This window comes from Pollicipes pollicipes, unplaced genomic scaffold (assembly GCF_011947565.3).
Source record: "Pollicipes pollicipes isolate AB1234 unplaced genomic scaffold, Ppol_2.1 Scaffold_6052;HRSCAF=7182_pilon_pilon_pilon, whole genome shotgun sequence".
NCBI classification, from domain to species: Eukaryota; Metazoa; Arthropoda; class Thecostraca; order Pollicipedomorpha; family Pollicipedidae; genus Pollicipes; species Pollicipes pollicipes.
In genome coordinates, this window is record NW_023596805.1 from 18,120,655 (window position 1) to 18,144,979 (window position 24,325).

Sequence of the window (24,325 nt, forward strand, 5' to 3'; positions counted from 1 at the left end):
GTGTTTTATCAAGGACAAACTGAGAACCCAAAGAGCGACGTACCGGGACAAACTCCCTCCTTGTGTTGCCTGTCATTTGCAGGTGAAATTTGGCGCTAGGCCTCCACGGCGTCAGCTTTATCGTGACATAGACACAAATAAAGTGCTTGTATGTTTGATACCTTGATTCTGGAACAGAAACGTGCCAAGGAACTATCACTAAAGATGCACGAGAACATCACATTTTGATGAATACATATTTGTATATGTGCCTGTGAGGGCGCATGCAAGATTTCGCAATAGGGAGCGACAGCGCAACTCAAAATCGCGAGAAAAAAAAGACATTTGATAGCGCCGCAGACACGCCAAACTTCTTGAGTGGTGAATAGCAGCGCTGCATGTTTTGTGTCTGCTTATTCTTACGAGACTGCCGTGATCGCTTTACTGCCAACATGAATTCCTTTGCATGTTCATGCATGTAAAAATTTGATGAGTAGGGACGTGTACCCCGGTGCCCCAACTCTTGAAGACGCCTTTGCTGTCTCTGCGAAGAGCTTCCTCCTGACACAATTGTTGCTCACGTATTTCCGCACACCGTTATAGTATGAAGGTCGGAATGCAGGGGCGGTATGTTTTACTTAGGATGTTAAGAAAAAATAAGATTGTGAGTACAAGTTCAAAACCACGACAACGGGACAGCCTGCAATATTTGTCCTTTCGGCCTCAAATGCCCTCATTCGTGTTCCAAAAGTTTCACGCTTCCTTTGGCATTTAGATTTGCCGCGACATACTGTCCGATCCCCGACACATCACTGGAGCCTCGCCGTCCAGGTCAGCGCGTGGTCACTCTCGGGTCATGGTAGCTTCAGAGCGTTCCTACGATCTCGAAGGTTTCTTGGTATTTCTTTGTTGCATGGTGGGGGCCGGATTTCATCCCAAAAGCGACGACTCAGTCGTCGTTCGTTTGCGAGGAGGTAGCGCTGCTCCAACTCGTGTCCATAAAATGTGCAGTGAACACCACGCGGTGGCAACCCATGTGCCTAAATTTGGCAAGATTGTTTTATGTGGGCGTAGTAAGAATATGAATAGATAAGATCTGAAAAGACGTTTGGGTTACTTAGGAAACGGCATGAGGCCAATATTGTGACCGAATGATATTAAGCGAGACGATGCATCCCGTGATAAGTGTACGGTATTCATAGAAGCATGGACGGGGAGCTACCAAAAGCTGAAATATGGTCACATCCGTGTGAATAATACATCGCTGATCCAAGTTAATTTGTTTCAGCTGATCGGCACAATAGTGGTACGAATATCTTGAGAGTTGCATGAGGCATTCATATCGATAGGATTTGCACACGGCATCCGCAGATATGTATCTGTATAACAGCAGCCGCCCTCTTCACTCCACCACACTGAATCAGTCACGAGTGGCGTCAGCCGCGCTCCAAGCCGCGACCGGTGACGGCGGGCATGCCAAGTGGAGATCGATACAAGGGGAACGCGTAAGGCAATGACGGTGGAAAGGGTCATTTCTGCAACAGACTGGCCCACATCGAATATCGCATTCAGCTCACTTGTCGAACTTTTCGTGAATGACCCGGTGCTCAGTCTGCATAACCTTGAAGTGTGCAATACTGGTTCAAAGAAACGATTTGTATGCCACCATACCATTGCACTGCTCTGGTGGTAGAAATTACATTTCTTGCAAGTCTGTACTGGAGATGATCGTCCAAACGGCGTTCGTACCAGTCGTTCAAAAGACGATGGGTAGCTTCAGACCCTCTTCAGACTGTTACGTGGCAGAAAGTACTCTGCTTCTGAAAACGGCGCTGTAATGCATCTTTTTGTTTGCTTTCTTCCACGATGCCTAAATTTGATCACGCCCGAGATGCCACTTGCATAATGTTGTAAATAAATGAGCTCCTATATGATGTCAGCTGGCAGACACTGAGGCCTGGTAGGAGTGATCGAGACACGTGGCTCGCTAACTCCAACAATCATGGAAAAACAGATAATAGCCGATCGTGAACTGGTTGCTCTAACCGTACCCATACCTGCTGCCCGTGACGGCTGCCTGAGGCGGGAGTCTGGCGCCTCCCCCCCCCCCCCAGCCTTCTTCCACCAGACGGATGGCCTCGATACTGGATACGCCTGTAAATAGCTTCCGTCCCGTAGGCAGATGGATCATGACGATAAAACGCGGCTGCCAACTGGACTCGCACTGCACTTTTGCAGCTCTGTTACACGTGCCGTATTGGCTGAGAGTAGTCAGTGCGGCGGGCGCTGCCGTCCGGGATCCCCCACACGCTGAGAAACATACGATTACGCGGGAACTGAGGCCTTCTTAAGGCCGACGAGACACATATGCGTATGCTCTGTTCGTGATGGAAACCAAAAAGGAGCGACGGCAAAAGGCTAAGGGCACGGCACTTTGTTTGAAAAACGAAACGAAAATTGCCTGCCGCCATATTTGAGAGGTAGTCGCATGTTTCATAAGCAGCGGACACTTTCTAACATATGCCTTAATCGCACGCCCACCGCGTCCGGGCTCATCCCCGCTATCAAACCAGGTGGCTGGTGTATTCGGATGCCCGGTGGCCGGTGTATTCGGATGCCCGGTGGCCGGTGTATTCGGATGCCCGGTGGCCGGTGTATTCGGATGCCCGGTGGCCGGTGTATCCGGATGCCCGGTGGCCGGTGTATTCGGATGCCCGGTGGCTGGTGTATTCGGATGCTCGGTGGCCGGCGTATTCGTATATTCAAAACCAAGCGTGTCCGCGAAATCCTTTTCGGAATAAAGTCAACGCACAATGACGTCATAAAAGTGTCGGGGCAATGTCGCACACGGAGACTCTGACGCGCCAGTCTCGAGCCTCTGAGCCTCTGGCGCACCAATATTAAGCCTTTGAGCCTCTGACGCACAAGTCTCGAACCTCTCACGCGCCAGTCTGAAGCCTTTGAGTCTCTGACACGCCAGCCTCGCTAGTCAGTAGCGCGGGTGTCTTCCGCCGCCAGGTCTGGACGCGCCGGCGCCGGCGCGTGCCACGCGGGTCTGACCTTGGTGGAGCTGAGCGGCGGCCACCGGCTCTAGCCGGCGCGCATAACACAGATCCGGCTTTGCGGTCCCCCGCGCCCGTCGGCAACGCTGCCTGCGTCCTCCGGACCGGAAATTGCTCAACAGCGGCGCGGACCAGCGTCCATTATTCCACAACTTAAAACAGCTCTCGTCAACTGGAACGCAGCTCGAACGCGCCTCCCTGAGGTACGCATTGAAAACGGGCCTGCTACCGCATGAAGCACTTTACCACTAAGCTAGCCATAACAGGTGTGATCATCCAAGTTAACTCAATGGTAGAACAGTGGACTCATAATTAACAGACCCTGGCTCTAATACCAGAAATTCCACTGAAACGCGTAGGCTCTGACGCTTATTTGGCTGAAAGTCGAATGCCTCCTAATCCTGTAAGTTCAATAATGCCCACCGATGTCCTAAGAAATCAGATGGCCGAAGCGTTGGCTATATACCAGCACAGTCAGATGTGCACGACGGCGCGAAAAATATTCCGTCCGTCGCGGAAACGACGTTAGCCACACGCTGGCTGTCACTTCACCTGATGACCATTGTGATCCCAATGTTTACCCCGCTGGATCGCACACCCCGTCGCCGTGTCTGAGCGCCGTCCGACCTTCGTCCAAGGCCGCTGACAACGAACGGTTGACGTCGCCCGCTCCGATGACTCTCGCCCTGACCCTGACGCTTTCCCGACCCTGGCCTAGGGTCACTAGCCTTCTGGCTTGCTCTGGTGACCCCTCACTGTGACGCTGACCCTTTCCCAACCCTGACCTAGGGTCACCAGCCTTCTGGGCCCGCACTGGACCCACTCGGTCATTACGTGGTCGTGGAGCCTTGTGGCAGAAATGTTTCGTTTCGGCTTCCGGGCTTCTAAGCAAAATCTGGCTATCTGCAGTCCATGCGATCTTAAATATAAGCACTGGCCCATGACCTACTTGACATGAAAACCACCACTTTTGCAAAACTAAAGCCGTTCTCTAAATCATCGACTTGTGTAGCAAGGCGGTTCAAGTTTTTCTCCGCCATGAACGAAATGTCATAGCACGTGCTGTCCCCGCTGCTGAGCTCCGCTCCGCTGACCAAGCCAAACATTTCCGCGCGGAACTCAGGTCGGCAGCGTGGGTAATGTCTGACTGCTGACCACATACCGAGATGGCCAACGTCGGGGCATACGCTCGCTAGCCGTCGTCTTAGGAACAAACTGACTCTGACAGAATCTCATTACGGGCTATGTCAGCTATGATGTCGGAACACTCACGTCCAATCCACTCCGCTGCTTCAACTGTCCGTGCCTTAGTAACGGCAGCAAGTGCTGCAAGCAGGGTCGGACGCCTGAAGCGCAGCAAGGCTCCACACCAGCTGTCTCTCTGCATATCTCCTCAAAAATGTCTAATGGTCTCCTTAAAAATGTCTCGTGTGCGGCGAGACCTACAGAAGTTGCCTATCTGCACGTCTTCCCAAAAAATGCCTCAGCTGCGTGAAGTACTGACCACAACGTGAATTTATGTAGTTGCCCTGTTAAGAAAACAGAAAAGGAGATTTGTTCTGTTAATGTCAAAAAGGGGTGTCATAGAACAGGCACTGCGCTGTATCGCAGTGAAAGTGTCCTACCGCCCTCTCAAATCTTACGTCCACGCATCTAAACTCATCGCGGCGCCACGTGGGCGCAGCTTGATTGCACTGCGTAGCTCTTTCATGCAAAAAGAGATTCATACACACCCTCGGGCCACCCCGGGCCGGGCGCTCGGACGCACAGCCGTCCGCGCCCTCCCGTCCCCAGGCTGGCCGGCGCCCTAGCCCTCCGGCTACGAGTGGTCCACGGTCGGCTCAGCCCGTCCACCGTCCCAGACCCCCAACTGCGAACGGTCAGCTGCTGCGTCTTTCAAGTTGAATCGCGTGAGGCCCATCCCCTTCATCCCCCACAACGTCTGCTGTAATTCGTCCGAACGAGGGCCGCCGGTCGCGCCCGTCCGGGGAGAGACACGGTTGGCCGATTCCCAACCCACATCGGAATTGGCGCGATCAGGTTCGATAAATTACTGGTGTCGATATCAGATGCCCTCCGAGACCGTGTGTCTTAACAAATGTTACGCGGTCCGGTGTATACCTAGTTCTGAAATTTAAACATTACTAAATGTGTCGTAAAATTAGCTATATTTCGGTCACATAAGCTCTTCCAGGTGAGTGAAGCTTAGATCTCCATGTGGCATGAGATATTAGTGCAATGATGCACAAACCTAATTCAGAACTCCCATTTCATTTCAGTCATTTTCTTTCATTCATCACTTTATTATTTAATTTCTTATTTTCGTTTCATTTCTGGTAGCTGTTCATTTTCTTGATGCATAGCGGCTTGGCATAGCTATGGCATAGCTACTTGTTGTCCAGATGAGGAGTTCTTGGTGCTTAAATGATGTTTCTCTGTAAAAAGGGTATGTGTCAATCCGTCAACAATATTCTGTGATCCCAGCCCTAGCGTTTCCGGTTCAAGTATAGGTGTTGTAGACATTGCGTCTGATTAGATAATTCGGGCGTGGAGATAAATGTGTGCATTGGAATAAAGGTAAAAACAATGTCATTACAGCGTATTCTACCCAAGGTGGAGTGGTCACGAGCCCTGAAATGAATTTGACGCCCCCACTCCAGTGGATGTTTTTCCATCCCAGCACAGTGTCTCCTAGCCGCGAACAAAGACCGTAGGGCACAGGAGATCTCATGACACATAACGGGGCCCTCTGGTTTACAAGGCGCACTTCTTTATTCAAAGCACAGTCCTTCTGATGCATAAAGTGGTTCGCGAGGTCCTTTCCGATGTGTAATGGTGACCTCTTGAGCCAGGAACCCTCCCTTTGACACCAAATAGTGTCTCCTGCCCCAGAGCAGGGCCTGAGCAGTTTTTGTAGAAAGCTTTCTGCTCCAGAAAAGTGGCCTATTGATGTAAAAAGAGGCTCCTGAGCACAATTAAGGGCCTCCTAACTCAACCCAGGGATGTACGCATATATTCGCCTCCAGGGGCGTGTGTTCCCCAGCCACATACCAACTTCATCGCGGGTATTCACATGCACATGACTAATTGCTGATAGTACATCGTCCCACGCCTCCAAGTAAAAATAAGAAGATCGGATGCTTTTTCACGGTACGCAAGAAGCGTCTGGGGTCAGCTAAACTCGAATTTCCGTGAAAACATGTTGCCGTGCTCCCTCCCAAGTGGAGTCCTATGTACGCCCCTGGCTATTTATGGGCCTCCTCGATCTAAATCTTGATCAAATGTGTGCCACTACAAGCTGCAGTTTGATAAAAGAGGTCTCCCAAAGTGGAGGCTGCGAATACATACTCGTGTTTCCCTGCCGGCTGACATGAAGCAGCCAACGTTACTCAACCGTCCGCCCCTGGCCCCCAGTTAAAAAAACAAACAAACAAGGCACAGGCACGCACGAAAGGAACCATCAGAGAATCCAGGCGTACGTCATGGTGTTCCTTCCTAACAATTCCACATATGACCAACCCGTATCAGTCAACTTTCGGGTCTCGTTTTTTATAGATTGAGTATGAATCAGAAGCGCAGAGTCAGCCGAAGCCCTAACAGCGTTATTAATCCCTCCATGAAGTTAAAGTACCGTGTGGATAACGCTTTAATCCAGTCCCTAGATCACACAAAGAAGGGTACCAAGGATTGTTGAAATACTTTTGATGAACCACGGCAGTTTGACGGTTCTCTGCGGAAGTGGCAGGTGGGTATTCCGTAGAAAGGCTGAAGGACGAAAGGGCCCATTGGGAAAATATCTCACTGCTGGCCCGTCAGGCTGCAGGGAAGCTACGCAAAGCTGAGATCAACACTGAGTTCCTCCCATGTTGGATCCTTTCTGCAGTAGACTTTAGACGCACAAGGCCGCAGATTTGGATCTCAAAAATGCTGCAGAGTGCATTTCCGCAGCATTGCGGATTCAAGGAAAGCGATTACGATGATGCACCGAGATAGACTTGGAAAGTGGAGGGGGCTACTGTCCCAGTGGTACTCATCGCTCGGCTGTGTGCCTGAAGATGGCTCTACCGAGACAGTGCGCCGACCAGCGCGGTTAGCGGCTAGGGGCATGACAAACTAAAGGTCAAGTTTGGCGGGGAAATCCGGATGGCCGGTTTGACCTCTAAGCTCGAGGGCCGTGGCACGTGTGTGAGGGTGGAGCAGGAACCGGTATAGGCAAAGGCGAGCACGATGAGCCTGACGTGTTGCACTCACACGATGGCTACCTTCCTCTGCCAGGTGCGGACGCTGTAGTCAACGTCACGGATCCCGAATCTGCACTCATCTCATGTTTATTTTCTAATATCAGATCATCTCTGTCAGCATAAATGGTACACAGAAGTGGTCGTTCTGAGTACATGTTCCATGAAACGAACTGTTGCCAAGGGAAGCGCAACTTTTCATTCCGTTCATGGCATTCCTCATGGTGCAGGGCCACCGTTTAGCACGCTCTAGGTGAGGGATCCAGAGACGTCATGCTCACGTTGGGAAAATGGGCGTTGAAATCCCAGGGCAGTCCTATCACTGTTCTGCAGCGTTGCTGCTGATGATCCCCGAACATTCAAAAACGGTGCTTGGTGTTGATTCGTAAAACATTTCTGGATAACATAAACACGTTGAAGGATAATCAGGGTCATGCTGGTACAACGGTCTGGTCGCCATTGATCGGCAGGCGTCGTGCGCATCAGATGAACAAACGCTTCCCAGCGGGGTCGATAAAGCAAACAGCCATGCGCTTGTCTCTGCGACCACCGAGGATCGTGTGACAACCGGGAGCTTCTGGATAAGCTACCACAACCACCCAGGATCGTGTGACGACCGGGAGCTTCTGGATAAGCTCCCACAACTACCTAGGATCGTGTGACGACCGGGAGCTTCTGGATAAGCTACCACAACCACCCAGGATCGTGTGACCACCGGGAGCTTCTGGATAAGCTCTTACAGCCACCCAGGATCGTGTGACCACCGGGAGCTTCTGGATAAGCTACCACAACCACCCAGGATCGTGTGGCGACCGGGAGCTTCTGGATAAGTTACCACAACCACCCAGGATCGTGTGACTACATATATATATATATATATATATATATATATATATATATATATATATATATATATATATCTCTCTCTCTCTCTCTCTCTCTCTCTCTCTCTCTCTCCTCTCTCTCTCTTCTCTCTCTCTCTCTCTCTCTCTCTCTCTCTCTCTCTCTCTCTCTCTCTCTTCTCTCTTCTCTCTCTCTTCTCTCTCTCTCTCTCTCTCTCTCTCTCTCTCTCTCTCTCTCTCTCTCTCTCTCTCTCTCTCTCTCTCTCTCTCTCTCTCTCTCTCTCCTCTCTCTCTCTCTCTCTCTTCTCTCTCTCTCTCTCTCTCTCTCTCTCTCTCTCTCTCTCTCTCTCTCTCTCTCTCTCTCTCTCTCTCTCTCTCTCTCTCTCTCTCTCTCTCTCTCTCTCTCTCTCTCTCTCTCTCTCTCTCTCTCTCTCTCTCTCTCTCTCTCTCTCTCTCTCTCTCTCTCTCTCTCTCTCTCTCTCTCTCTCTCTCTCTCTCTCTCTCTCTCTCTCTCTCTCTCTCTCTCTCTCTCTCTATATCAATATCTATATATATATATATATATATATATATATATATATATATATATATATATATATATATTACGTCCATTTATTACAGTTGTACTTATCTTTCTAATTCACTGATCCATTTATAGCACCTGTCTTATAATACCAATGCTTGCTTGATAACTTTGGCTACCCCGTACCTTCTCGAAAAGTGAGGGTCGGTTGTTGTCAGCAAAAGACCTGACCAGAATACTGTGATAAATTTGGAAGATTATATTTCTAAACAGTGCTAGCGTTCGCAAATTTCATTGACTCCTCCTTGTTTTAATTTATCCGAAAACCAACGGTGGTACTTAAAATTGCACTGGCATTGTTACGTATTTTTGTTCTTTCTGAGAGTGTGTTTGAATTGGTTTTCTGCCATCGTCGATTTGGACATAACATTTGTGAACAGAATGGAAAACAGGAATACCAAAGATGATGTGCTACCATCATCACACGTAAACGAAAAAGGGCGGCGCAACAGCAAGCAGCTCTCAACAGCCTTCAACCGTGGCCGTATTCACATAGCGGCCCCGTGAAGAGGTCGCCCCCCCCCCCCTTTCCACCCACCTTATCAAGCCTATGGCATGCATCAGTACATAAGTGAGTAAATGTTGACAGTTAAAAATCCAAGCATGCATTTAATACGAAGTTCCAGAACATGACATGGTGTGAAATGTTTGACAAGAATTTCACACGTCTGTAGCGCACAAAACTCATTTTTTCAGGGAAGGTGTCGATTTATTATGCTCCATCCCTTAATGCCAAATATTCCATACGTCCCAGCTTTGAACAAATAAGTCAACCAGATGGGCGATGAAGAGTCCAGTGGCCGGGTCCTTCCGACATCGGCAGTGAACGGCATGCCAGCCCACGCTTGAACTTCGCCCTGATTCGCCGTTTTTCATAACCCGGACTGATAAGCGGGGGGGGGGGGGGGGTCAATGCGACTTTCCTTGCTGTGGCCAAGCTACGAACAATATTAGAGCCTCGCAGGACAAAATGGCGGATTAGCCTCAACAAGATCTCGCGATTTGGAACACGTTTTGGTGCGATGCAGTGCCTTTGCAAACGCAATACTTAAACCCACTTTTTCTCCACAGAGCCTTAACTGAGTGGTCACATATTGTATATTGAGTCCCCCCCCCCCCTCCTTATTATCAGTGCTGGGCTGAATGCATTTTTTTTTTTGCACGGGCTGCGGTATGTAATGGATACTGACCTTGATATGACCGCACACATTATTTCAATCATACACTCGCACATGAATTGACCACAGGTGACAGCAATGAAGCTATGGCGCCCGCGTGCTCAAAGCATCCTACCCATGCATCAATACCGTTTAAGCCCCGCGGGCCGTATCTTAAGTATACTAGATTTATTTCTGTTTTGCCCGTTTTATTTTGCCGTCACGCAAGTCTTACCCATTAAGACCGTCCTACCCATTTTGAAAAAAAAAACGCTGTTGCGGTAGTCGCCTTTGCTGCACATATGAACGGAAACTTTTTTTTAGTGTCTGAGAGTGTAGAGTTCGGAGCCCGTGCCGTGCTCCGCGATACGCGGCCGGAGTGTGCGGATGTGCTCGACGGCGCAGCGTGCTGCAGGGGATCATGGCCACGCTTGCCAATGGGCGGCCACCACCTCACAGGTCACCAACGGATTGGGGTGCGCTGGCGGGACCGGGGCGAGTCAGGTGTGGACGGGGCGCCGGGGTGGGGCGAGGTAGCTTGTTAGAGTAATGCTGCACTTTCTGTGTTGTTCGTTGAGCTCAAAATACCAGGCGCTATGTCAAGGTGCTGCGTTTAGCTGAGCCATGAGCGGACGTGGAGCAGGACTAGAATGCACTAAATACTTTTTTGCACGTTTGCTGTTTAAAGTGTCGAATAAGAAGGGAGTATCGGATCATAAAGACTGCTAGAGCGTTTCGTCCGTCGGTCATGACAGTAAAGACCACAACACTGTGATTGTATGGTTGTAAGGACGCTGTAGGAAGCGGCGGTCACCGACCATGCGAATGGTCACCGCATGCCCCCCCCCCCCCCCCCGTATACTCCACAATGGTCATCTTTCTGGCCATCACCACGACACGCATCTGGGTATTTCGTGTCTCTTTCTGGAGCGTCCTGGCCCGGCCGTGCCGAATCATACCGGGTGAGTTGGATGTCATTTGCCATAACGTCATGCCATACGCCAGCGGCCGGTTCAACAGACGTGCCTGCGTGCCAGCCGGTCGATCGATGGACCCGAACGCTTCGGAGTCCACGTGACGTCACGAGGATTCCGTGCCATCCGCCTCGGCTCTGGCCGGCCCCCGGCAGCTGAGGCGCAGAGATTGCCTACGACACCACGTGGGTGAAAGGCATGCTTGGCGAGGATTCTCGCGTAATCTTCGACATCTGAACCAAAGGTAAGCATGTGACTGCATCCGTTGATGCAGCTGCATGCGTACATCCGCCGGTCACACATGTCGTTGACAGCATGTGACTCCATCCGTTGATGCAGCTCCATGCGTACATCCGCCGGTCACACATGCCGTTGACTGCATGTGACTGCATCCGTTGATGCAGCTGCATGCGTGCATCCTCCGGTCACACATGTAGTTAAGTCCAAAAGTTTGTCTTAAAATTAAGTTTAGGCATTGTGATTGGGAGTTCATGTGGTGTCAGAGTCACAAAAGTGTGCTTGTGCTTGTGCCACACCAAGTAGTAGCATTTATTGTCCGAACCCTGAGCTCATCATATGGTCGTGAAATGCAGGTTCAACAGCAGAACGCTAAAGCAAAAACTCAACGTATCGTGATGTACGGCACGATCCGCAACGGCCACTAATGAGTGTGCAATGACTGCATCACGTCTCGCTAGATCGGCTCGCTATGCCTGCTTGTTCCGAAGGCTGTTGTCGGCGTGTCTTAAACGCCTTAGTGTGATAATTGAGATAGTAGGCACCACGAGCCTTGAGTTCAGCACGACACACTGATGTATGAGAAAGCCAATTACAACTAGGAAATCGTTCGGTAAGTTAGGTTCAAACTTAGTACGCCGAAGCACAGCTCCACATCTGCCTTCGTCACGGCGTAATGACCGAGCGTTTAGTACCTCCGGCTCCCACCTGGTGGTCTGGCTTAAAATGCCGGGCACTCTGGTCACCGGGCGCTATCATGATCTACGCAGTCGCTACCGCTCTTTGACAGTACGTGATAACGTGCGCCACATTGCCCCCCCCCCCCCTTCCCCCTCGCAAAAAATAATCCGCCTTGGTTTCCAGGGATTAAGGTGATGCAGTCATATCTTTGGAGACTCTCTGCCGCTGTTTCGGATGCGTCTTCTCCGCATTGCTGGAGTTGCTCGAGTTCCATTCTAAACGTTATGAAAGACCAGGTGTATATCACGGACATTTCTCTCCCATGACGTGGGAGTGGTAGTTTCCATGGTCTTTGATTGCAACATTCCACAATTTGTTCCATTCATATCTACGTCCGAACTTTTTGATTGGCTGAATTTCTGAGACCAGAGATCGTGCTCACCGTGCGAACACTGCACCCGCCGTCCGATCATCCAGCTCCAGTTCAACGGCAGAGTTTGGCGGCGAAAGTTAAACGTGCTGAAATGCTTGGCACGCTCCGCCCCGCCCTGCCCTCCCACCCCAACTGACCTTGAGCGGCCTCTGCCCCGGCCATCAGAGCCAGCGACAGACGGCGAGCGCCGGAGGGGTCGAACCCACCCCACCCGCCACGGGTGAGCTGGGAGACAGGTGCTCCAACCGATTGAGGTACGAGGAAGGTTTTACGTTTATACAGCTGCACACCTCGATAAGATCACTTTGTCAGCATAGCCCGCCACGACGCATCATACGCAGCCGATTAGGCAATATACGCTTGGCCTTTTTGGGGTACCCTTTAACATCTGCAATCCCTTTCGGGTGCTGAGCTTTAAGTCCACATTCACTCCTGCTTTCAAAGCCACCAGTTGCGCCCACCGCCCCCCCCCCCCCCTCGCACCTCACCGGTCGTTTGATTACGCTGAGCTGTCTTCAGAAGCTCCCATCACCGGTGAATCGCCAGCAGCGCTCGATGGAGATCCCATTATCAACGATGGGATGCCTGTGTCACGTTCGTACGCTCCATCGCCAGTGAAGAGACATTGCCATCGCACCTTGCTGCTTCCCAGCTTCCGCTTACCTGTCCAGCATGCCTTCCCGCCAGAGACAGTACGAAGAGCCAACAAAAACATGGCACGGCCGCGTTTGACCAAACATGATAGTTCCACTTTCGCGAATATCAACAAATACTGTCCGTAAGAGCTGCCGGTGATGTGCTGCACTGGCTCGGCGGCTGTGAGGCCAGCGGGGTTTCGTCCTCACCCAAAGTGTGGGGTTCGGTGAAACGACCGGAAAAGACGCTTGTGTTTCGTTACAGCTATTACGAAAACAAATCATATTTTAGCTTTCTTTTTACTACAAGTTTTGAGATGCCCAACATCATTATACGACTGGCAACGACCCCAGCACATTGTACACAAAACTGCTGTACGGCGGACGGGCTATCGTATCAGAGCATTGCTCTTTGCTTTTCGATGGATAGGAATGCATTTCTTTCTATTTTACTCACCAAAACCATCATTTGCTACAACGACACACAGTTTTGGCCCAGACAGCCCGCCCAGTGATTGGTGGCATGCCCTGACGACTACAAAGCCGGATCCGAACATTCTAGAGCCATGGGTCCGAGTCTGAGTCTCAGAGCCTGGAGATAGTGGGCGTAAGCTCATGGGGTCCTTGTACAGTCGAATGAGATTAAGTTAATCTCCGATCGAAATAACGATCGAGATCGGAGAAAAAATAGTAATGGTCGCTGTTGCAAAAACTCACGTTTAATTTGGTGTAAACGATCGATGAACTGCCGAAACCTACCGTAAACGGCCAATTTGCCGTAACAGCGGTTTTGCTGGTCCTCGGGAGCCGACGGTGAAGGTGAGGAATGACGGCTGATGGTGGGGCTGACGGTTGGTGGTGGGGACTGACGGTTGGCGGTGGGGACTGACGGTTGTGGGAACCGATAGGTCATTGTGGAGACCGGCGGTTGAGGATTTCCAGAGAATGACATCTATGACAACTCCCGTCCCTTGCTGGACCACAGTCTCAGTCGGGTTGTTATTTCCTGTGTACTTTATGTGATCTCGAACACGCGATGTACATACGAACGTCACAGCACAATCGTCCTATTGCATTGGTTGTGCCGGGCTGACAGCCCATACTCACGCAGTCGGCTCAGTCTCCCTGCCCTCTTGTATCTTCCGTTGGTGAACGTGGCGCTTTGAATCTCACCATGCGCTTCATTTATGAATAAATCTAAATATCCGAGACGTTCAAAGAAAAGCGCGGGAGCTCTCCTCCAACACAGGAGCCCTGCAGGAGCGCTCAGGAGCTGTGCAGGGGCGCGCAGGAGCTGTGTAAGCGCAGGAGCCCTGCAGGAGCGCGCAGGAGCTGTGTAGGAGAGCGTAGGAGCCCTGCAGGAGCGCGCTCCTGCCGACCACCCACGGCCCACTCCCATGTCCAGTCCTGTGGCGCCCCCCGCCACCTCGGTCGCAGGGCACACCCCGCCGGCTATACACGGTCCACCTCCATGTCCAGTCCTGTGGCGTCCCCCGCCGCCTCGGTCGCAAGGCGCACCCCGCCGGCTATACACGGTCCACCTCCATGTCCAGTCCTGTGGCGTCCCCCGCCGCCTCGGTCGCAGGGCACACCCCGCCGACCACCCACGGTCCACTCCCATGTCCAGTCCTGTGGCGCCCCCCGCCATCTCGGTCGCAGGGCACACCCCGCCGGCTGTACACGGTCCACCTCCATGTCCAGTCCTCCGCCACCTCCGCCGCCAGGGTTGATGTGGTCCGTGCCAGATGCGTCATCACCAGCAGGACAGTTTGGAAGACTAAACCCAGTAGGGCTGGATTAAGCCCAGTAAGCCAGCATGTGTGATGGCGCCCCACTGACTGTGTTTGGCAGCGGGCAACGCCTTCGGCCGGCGCAAGCCAGCGGTCGTCTGGCCGGTCCGAGACTCCCGAGCCACGGCACCACCATCCCGTCCGCCAGCGGTTGCGGCCTTGGTGACGCAGTTGCTATCATGTGCCGCAGCACTTGCGTCCCTAGAGTACTCTGCTCGTTCGGGGACCATCAGTCCGGTGTCGCGCATCTCGCTGCCCGCAGAAGACCTGCGAGTGACTTGGCGCAGGGTCGCAGCCGGGCCATCTGCAGGAGGTTCAGTGAGAGGGGGGAAGGAGCGATTGCTATGCCTAATCGGCGAGTATGACTACCGTTTTACATCACCGGCCAACCATCGCATTACAGGGCTCTCGAAGATCAAACAATCCATCAAATAGCCAGGCGCAGGTCTGTGTTTCCTGTATGAGTTGGTACGAGGTGACCTTGACTTAATTCGTTTGAAATTCAGAGTTTCGCGCGCTGCCGCATTTACTGGCAGAGACCGCCACGTTGTGTCCTCCCCAGTGCGCCGCCTTTTGTCCTTACTGCGCCGTTTCGCGCAATAGGCGCATCGGTGCCGGACTATGGTTCAACAGGGACACGACGCTGAGGGCTGCAGGCACATGCTGGGTGCAGCGACCGCGCCCTGTGAAGCCCGTCCTGAAAACCGCACTGTCGGCGTGTTTATTAATCTGCTGCCTTTTAGCTGTTTGTAGCAGTGCACGTGCGCTAGTCTGCTGTGGAAAGCTAGAATTTAGTATGGTTTTGAAAAACTACTAAAAACTATTAAGCTAGTAGCTGGTTGTAAGCCTAGATTGCATTGCTTAGTTGTGCTTTCTACAGAAACCGCTGCAGTAGCTGCTTAGCTAGAACAAAGACTCGTCGTCGCATCAGGGTTGCTTTTCATTCCTGCTTAAGGATTGCGTTACGAGATAAATTAATTTCCAAAGAAAGGGGCAGATACGAGATGAAATAATTACCACTAAAAGCTGCCTTATTGATTAAAATCACTGATTCAAGCGAACTTAATTTCCCATAAAATTACCAACAGATGGTTTTGACTCTTGCTTGTTGCGACAAAAACTTAGAGGAGGTAGGTGCACACATCCGACCTTGCTAGACTCAATTAATTGAGTTATGGTGAAAATGTCCTCCACAATTTATGGCTCTACCAACCAGGTCGTACAGTATTTGTGCTGTAATGTGCCTCTGGAGATGGAAATCCTGAGTCCTGGCTCCAATGTGCCTCCGGAGATGGTAATCCGAGGCCTGGCTGTCACGTAACTACAGCTCCAATGTCCTCCGGAGGTGGTAATCCGAGGCCTGGCTGTCACGTAACTACAGCTCCAATGTGCCTCCGGAGGTGGTAATCCCGAGGCCTGGCTGTCACGTAACTACAGCCCCAATGTGCCTCTGGAGATGGCAATCCCGAGGCCTGGCTGTCACGTAACTACAGCCCAATGTGCCTCTGGAGATGGCAATCCCGATGCCTGGCTGTCACGTAACTACAGCTCCAATGTGCCTCGGAGATGGCAACTGAGGCCTGGCTGTCACGTAACTACAGCTCCAATGTGCCTCTGGAGATAGCAGTCCTGAGGCCTGGCTGTCACGTAACTACAGCTCCAATGTGCCTCTGGAGATGGTAATCCGAGGCCTGGCTGTCACGTAACTACAGCTCCAATGTGCCTCTGGAGATGGTAGTCCGAGGCCTGGCTGTCACGTAACTACAGCTCCAATGTGCCTCTGGAGATGGCAGTCCTGAGGCCTGGCTGTCACGTAACTACAGCTCCAATGTGCCTCTGAAGATAGCAGTCCTGAGGCCTGGCTGTCACGTAACTACAGCTCCAATGTGCCTGTGGAGATAGCAGTCCTGAGGCCTGGCTGTCACGTAACTACAGCTCCAATGTGCCTCTGGAGATGGTAAACCCGAGGCCTGGCTGTCACGTAACTACAGCTCCAATGTGCCTCTGGAGATGGTAATCCCGAGGCCTGGCTGTCACGTAACTACAGCTCCAATGTGCCTCTGGAGATGGCAGTCCTGAAGCCTGGTTGTCACGTACACTACATCATGCTCTATCGCGCGGGAAATTCAGCAAAAGACGGCCACGCGGGGCCCGAGTGCAGTACTGCACTCCATCATGACTGTCATCGCCTTCTCTGTGCAGAATAGGCTTTCGATTCATACAAGAAGGTTGTGCCAAGTTGGAAGGGTAACTCCAACTGGTACTGCTACTGAGACCGGCTGGTGAGTGGTGTAGGAACCGGCTGACAACTGACGTATTACAGATCTACGTAACGATACTCAAGCCATGCAAATACGAGGCAAGGGCGTATCATGAATATGTTTATCTTTCAACCGAATCTGACTTCTGCTTCCTCTGATCTTTATGTACGTAGGAAATGCATTGCACACCCCAAATCACAATGAGCATAGCGTTTTATAAAATTCTTCATCCGGCGGTTAACATATAGTAAATGCAAAACCAAGCTCTTTCAAAACCTCTTTACATTTTAACAGAATAGTATGTATACAACAAGCTGTGGGAACATGGTTCCTGACCGGGCGTTCAGTTACTGTACTTGATTTGTCAGCATTTTCACGCCCCAAAATAGACCCGATAGCCGCGCAAAAAGATAATGTTCATATTTTGCTGCGATGCACCACGCGCAGCCCATATCCGCGCGCAATGGCTGGCCACGAGCTGGCTCCGGATGTGCCCGAATATCCTCATGGCTTAGAGGGATATTCGGACAAAAACTAATGAAATGAGATCCTGAGCACCACAACTTTCTGCTACACCTTTCTTAACGGAAGATAGGTGTGGTGTGGCTTGATCCCGTGATTCAGCGGCCAATAAATCTTTAAAGTCATCACAGGCAGTCACACAATAGTTTTGAGCCATCATATGTGACGCAACACTGACTATTATTGGTCATCGATGCGGCTTGCACGTGCAAACTGATTTACAGTGGACACCCCCATGCTCATGACGCAAACGCTGCGCACTTCCGTCATGTCGTCACGTTGGAAGCAGCAGCACAGAATGCCCCCGTCATGTTGTCCTGCCCATCGCAGGTGCAGTGACCAGCCTTCGGCGGGCGAGCCGCGGCCCGGGCGTGCCGAGCACACGCGGCGGCACCTACCTTGCGACGCGTCCTGGTGAGGCGTGCCTCGCGCGAGTCGTTCTGCTCGAACAGGGCCGAGGCCTTGCCCCAGACCTCGACGGCGATCCGGCCGTACGTGTACATCAGCACCAGCACCGGCAGGAAGTACTGCAGCAGCATGACGGAGAGGCTGTAGTACTGGCGGCTGTCGCTCTCCCAGTGCTCCTGGCAGACGTAGTACTCGTTGAGCCGGTAGTGCCGCTCGCGCTGTGGTATCCAGGTGCGCGAGGTGACAGCGATCGGCAGACACGTGCCGCCCGCCAGCAGCCAGATGAGGAGGATGACCAGACGCGCGTGCTGACGCGTCACGCGCGGCTGAAGCGGGTAGATGATGGCGCGGTAGCGGTCCACACTGATGGCGATCAGCGAAAAGGCCGAGACGAACACGGTGACGGCTTGCGAGAAGGAGACGAGCCAGCACATGACGCTGCCGAACGGCCAGTGCTGCAGCAGGATCACGCTCGACGAGGTGAAGGGCACGCAGAGGACCGTCATCAACAGGTCGCCCACCGCCATGTTGGTGATGAGGTAGTTGGTGACGGTACGCATGCGCGCCGATGACAGCACCACGTAGCAGACGAGGCTGTTGCCCACCATGGAGCCGGCCATGATGGCGATGTAGCTGACCCAGACGACGATGTCGAAGGGGCTGTCGTCGCTCCCCAGCAGCGAGCACTGCCACCGCTGGAACTCGGCCGCCGTGACGTTGTCGCTGGCACAGGCGCACTCGTGCAGCGTCGGCTGGGCGAGCAGGGCGGCCGCGCCCAGTCGCTGGCCCGCCTCCAGGCACGAGCCGTTGTTCAGTTCGGAGGGGAGCTCGGTCGGGACGCCGCCGGATAGCGGGGAAGGTGAGGAGGAGTTTCCCAACATGACTGCTCGCTCTGGCCAGCTGGTCTTCAAGCCCTAACGGCGGCTGGCCTTCGGATCTCCCGACAGCTGGTCCTTTGGTTCTTTCGGATCTTCAGGCAACTGGTCTTTGAGTCTTCGGGCGCACTTTCTTCGTTTAACCTGCCGGCGCCCGGCTAGGAGCTGCTGACAGCAGGGTAGCTCAACAGCTGGCGCCGACCACTCCACTCCGCAGCTGGCGCCGACCACTCCACTCCGCAGCTGACGCCGACCACTCCGCTCCGCAGCTGGCGCCGACCACTCCGCTCCGCAGCTGGCGCCGACCACTCCACTCCACAGCTGGCGCCGACCACTCCACTCCGCAGCTGGCGCCGACCACTACAATCCGCCCTTCCACGGCAGGCTCTCTCCCAGACCGCGCTGCTCGCCGAATACAGTCCCAGAGCACTGCGCGACACCTACTGCAGAGCTATGCGAGCCGACAGACCTTGCAGCTGGCAGTGGCACTTCCAGAACACGGTCTGCTCTCCTAGAAAGCTGCTAAGACTGCGGAAGGATGGGCTGATCCTAGATCAGGGGATAGGCTCAGAGGTGTTCTTTACGGGCCACGCGCCCAGCTGCGCCAATCTGAGGGTCGTATCTCGTATCTTTATGTATCTCGTATGTATCTCGTAGTGTGCGACAGGCCTCCTGCCGTACATCCAGTTTTCAAAGTTTCAGGCTCTTGACCTGAGCTTCATTCGTGTTTTTGGGTGCTCCGAAATGGTGCATTATCCGTGATATCCCATCTGATCAACGAAGGACGACGTGCGAGTTGCTCTGTCGTGGAGGTCGTGGAGGTCGGTGGTAGTGAGTCTAATATCTCGTCATGACTATTGCGACGTAATGATCGTCTGCTTTTCTTTCCCAGCTCCGCAGATGATTAGCTGGCGACGTGCCTCCAGTTTCTCGTTAGCCGTTTCCAACGCTTCAGCCGGGTATCTGTGATTTCGCCAACAGCGTGCAAAATTACAGGCGTTCGTGCCTCGGTAAGCAGTCAGGAACTCTGCACATGGCGTCCTTGTGAGAGACCGGCGGTGCTCTGGTACTCTCCAGGCGTCGCTGGTCCACTTATCCGGCGGCGTCGGCAGCTGTCTGTCAAACAGATCATACGACACTGCCAGCGCAAAGTCTCACAATTGCAAACACAGCTGTCCCTGTCGTGTTCCCTGCCGCCCTTCTGCCCTCTCCGTTAAGAATAGTCTGCCTCTGATCAGCTGATGGCTTAGGGTAGGTGTCACTAATGTCGCAACAAAGCAGGCCATCATGTGGTTCGGTATCGGGTAGGTAAGCAACACCCGTGCGAGCAGACTGAAGCAGGCCATCTGTTCTCCGTCAGAGATGGCAGTCACGGGCAAAGGGCGCTTTGCGCTTGACAGCCATTATTGTATCATGCAGTGCGCAAGCATCCACACATACCACGAACAAGCCCCCAGCTGTCACTAAGACATGAGAGGCTTCAGGTGGGCGCCAGGGGCACGAGCCGTGACTGACGGGCACCAGGGGCACGAGCCATGACTGACAGGCGCCAGGGGCACAAGGTGCGGCTGATGGGCATCAGGGGTGCGAGATGTGGCTGACGGGCTCCAGGGGTACGAGCCGTGGCTGACGGGCGCCAGGGGCACGAGGCGTGGCTGGCGTGCTGGCAGCGGTCATCAGTGCCCCTGTACTGGGGACCGTAGGAAAGGCCGGTCTGGCACCGTCCCGACAGGAGGCGGCAGCAGGCGAGTGAACTCCTCTCGGACCACTCCAGACTTGTGAGGATGGTCGCCCACCCTGCATCGACCCCCCCCCCCCCCCGTCCTCGCATAAGGCCAGGTCAAATGAAGCTTGTTCTGTCCAGTCGGCATGTCCCAGACTGTCCTAAACCGTTCTCACTGCTTGATAGCAAGGCACGTGGTACTACCAGCTCCACGGTCAGTCAGATTGGCATGCTTCCGATGCTCCGATGTAAAGGGTTACTTTACTTTCAGATGCTTTGCGAGAGCTTCAAAGCGCATGAATTTTAAGTGAGTTCAGTTTTATTATTGGTTACAGGCATTCCGAGAGAAAAGCGATGTTCCACGGGTCAGATTGACAGAGACACAAGGCTCGCTTTCCACTGGACGTCGTCTCACAATGATAGCATTTAACAATTACGTAACATATGGGGTAATCAAACTGAGAGCAAGGCTAAGGATAAGGCCAGTTTAACATCGAATCAAAAACACCAGAAAACCGGAGTAAAGCGCTCGAATCTTGATATTGCAAAAAAAAATCGTGGAATCTGAACTTCTCCTGACCGGACATGACGATGGACGTCGTGGCCCTCGAATCACTGGCTGCCATGAAACGGGACGATCTGCCGCCTCACTCCAAGGTTATTTAACGAGGTAGAACCGTCCGGTCCGAAAAAGTGGCAACATCGAGCCTGCGTGAGGTAGTTTGGCATATAATAATATGTATAAATGGTAATAGAGGTAGTTTGGAAGCAAAGCCTGCAGAACGCCAAGTACACCACATTTGATGACGTCAGTGGCACGGAAGCCTCTCAATTAGCCAGTTGGCTGCTACACAACCCATCAGCTTGAATGGTGAGTATGATTTGGTGGTGTGCTGCTGACGATTTCCGGTTGAACCGATAAGAAATTATCAGTCCTTTCGCTATTCGCAAACATTTCTGGAATGAACAGTGAGTCCTGGAACAGGTAAGCCTAATCAGAATGTACGATTTTTTATGCATGATTATATAGCACGGAACTATATGTCATGCAGCGTTTGTGGTGCATTGCATTCCATACCCAGGCTTGTCTAAGGCTGGCTTGTCGTTAGATAGCTTTAGGCTTGTCTATGCCTTTTGTGCCTCGTGACAGAGTTGAACAGCTCACCTTGCCGAATTTGCTTTGTCTATAGGTATGATCACATGCACATTTCCATTATTGAGCTATAACAGCTCCCACTCTTGTCATCACAGTGATGGTGTAAGGTGAGTACAGTACAGCTGTATGATATGGGCCTTATGATGCCACAGTCAACAATGTTTTGTACTTCAGAGCTCGTATAGTTTTGCTTATGTGGATATTTGCATTTGCATATATTTTTACCACTGCTAACATCCAATCAGATAAATAGTCAAAATAGTGGGTTATCATCAAGTATGTATATGATCATCAAGCACGTGTGTTACCATCATTATGTGTACCTACAAGCGTGCACACATATGCGTAATAAAATACTCACAGTTAGAGCATTCGAAATGCCGCCAATCGTTCAAAACAAATTGCACAGGAAATCCTTCGGACAAGCCGTTGTCATGGTAACTGATGGCAACCTACGGATATGAAACGCCTGGCAAGTGCGATACGCGATGCGCTACAAGCGCCGCATGACGTTTAACCCCTAGTTATGTATACCCCATGGAACAATATAAAATTCTGATGAGGTTTAACTGTTCCGAGATTCAGTCTTCCTTCCAGAATAGTGTTTGTGGGGGTCTCATTATTGCTGAGTAAAGTGGGTCGAAATGAGCTTAAAAAACGAACAAGGCCATTCCACGTTTGCCTGAGAGCCTTTGCTTTTTTTCAGAATGGATTAGTGAAGCAAATATCATCGAAAGGTTAAATAAGCACGTCCGCCTGCAGTCTCTAGAGCAAGGTCATCGATAACCTGGACTGCAGCTTCCGCAAAACCGAACGGCGTCGGCCACTGCAGCTGCCACCAAGCGGGCGTCGTGTTAATCTGTCTCCTGGACAGGTAAATAGTTACAGAAACACGAAAAATATAGACTCTACCTTTACTCCTCCAGTTCAACCACCACATAGCAGCCCCATTGCGCGGTGCTTTAAGAGTCAATCCGTTCTTATGATCGGTCAAAAAATCGCACACGTGAAATATGAGCCCAGACTGCCTTCTAAACGTAATATTTGATGTCATGAACCGTTCAAAGATCTTGCTTTCAGAAGCGTCATCAGTTTCGTCCGTCCCTTGGCCACGGCTTAGTATTAGCTGCTGGACCAACGCTGCGCGGCCTACGGAGACTGAACGCCTGGGGTCGAGTTTTTTGTTTCTAGCATTTTGGGTTGCGCATGTTCAAAATTGCGCCACATAACTAGTACTACTCATCGGTTAAGTGTTAAAGTTAAATCACTTAATGTGTTTTCAGAAGTGTCATCATTTTCGTCCTACGGTGAGCCAAGGCTAAAAGTTAGTCACCGCGCTAACGCTCCACGGACTATGCAGACTGCAACGCGTGGTATGAAGGCTTTTTGTTAAAATTTGGGGGCGCGCATGTTAAAAAACACACTTCTTGAACTGTATCAATAATCGGTTCTGACTAAATAGAGAACATCTCCAGACAAGCATGGGTTGGCCATGTTTATGCACATTGTTGACCACTCTATCTGCAATCCAATTTTCATTTTCAAATTTTTATCAGACGCATCGATCTAATTTACCCTCGCGATGTCCTTAATGTCTGTACAGCCCAGATAAAAGATTCTGACAGAACCCTGAATTCTACCGGTTTAGAAAGTCTTCTACGTGGAATGATGGGCAATGAAATGTCAGTTGGCACAATTCGTACCTAAGGCATAAATTGGGCAGCTAAGGCAGTCAGCTTCCCTGAGGCTATTTTTCTGCTGTGGTGTAATGTTAGGGAAGATAATTCGAAAAAGATTTTGTGGCAGATGTCCAACAATTATTTCACACACCTTTTAGTAGTAATGCTGATCCAGAAAAATGCAACAAAGCAGCCATGCGATCAGTTTACAGCCATTCATGCGGGGGGGACAGTCGGGCCGGGGCAGTGGCCGCCGACGGCGGACGCGAGTAGGGCCCAGATATGAAACATATGACAGACGGGCCTTCATAATGTGGCTTGGTTTTTAAAAGAGAATCTCCAGTTTTACGCTTTTTGTCACATTGTTTTTGGCAATTTCAAGCTTCCAATTTGTTTCCGCCGAAAATACTGCGGGAAGTCTTATCTCTCGAAAAGCAACCAACGAAATGAAGGCGCATGCAAAATCTGTCGCACTGTGAGCCATCGATCCACTTCCAAAATTCTCACCAGCCTATATCCGGGCCTATTTTGGCATCTATACTGTGGAGGCCAGATGCTTCCTTAATTACTCAAAATGCCTACCCGCTCGTGGAATTTCGCCTCCACAGAAAGGACAATGTTAAAATGGACAAACAGTCTTGTGGAGCGGGATAGCCTTATTTGCCGAATGACGTAGGTGGGTCGAATGGGCAGGATTGTGCACCACTAGGAAACAGCTTGAGATGTATATCTGGCAAACAGCCATGACATTTGAATAAAGAGCGATAACAAACTTCATCTCTACTCCTCCCCCGCCCCCTCCCCCCTCATTGGGCTTGCTGTCTACAAGAAGTTCCTGAACTACACCCTGAGCTTGACCCCCCCCCCCCCACACACACTTTTTGAAACGTTCCTACGCCTAGGAAGGACTGTGGCGCGCGGATACCATCCGTCCACGCACCGATGGCCGGGTCTATTCAGTTGCCAGTGCGACGGGATACCAATCAGTTTATTAATGAGATGACGGGAACAGCACAGCAACGGTCGCTGTTGGCAGGCTTCAAGCATCCCGATGTTCATTAGGTGACGTCCTTGGTGCCCGCGCGTTTGC

At 51.8% G+C, this 24,325-nt stretch overlaps 1 protein-coding gene across 1 annotated transcript in view; it reads right to left on the reverse strand.

Annotated features, from left to right (window-relative positions):
• LOC119104310 (RYamide receptor) overlaps nucleotides 1–18,365 on the reverse strand; it is a 60,780-nt gene extending 42,415 nt beyond the window's left edge. Inside the window, exon 1 of the mRNA XM_037228007.1 lies at nucleotides 17,793–18,365. Within this exon, the coding sequence (XP_037083902.1) occupies nucleotides 17,793–18,362 (570 nt within the window). The 5' untranslated portion in view covers nucleotides 18,363–18,365. The remainder of the gene's footprint in view (nucleotides 1–17,792) is intronic.
• Between the last annotated feature and the right edge of the window lie 5,960 nt (nucleotides 18,366–24,325).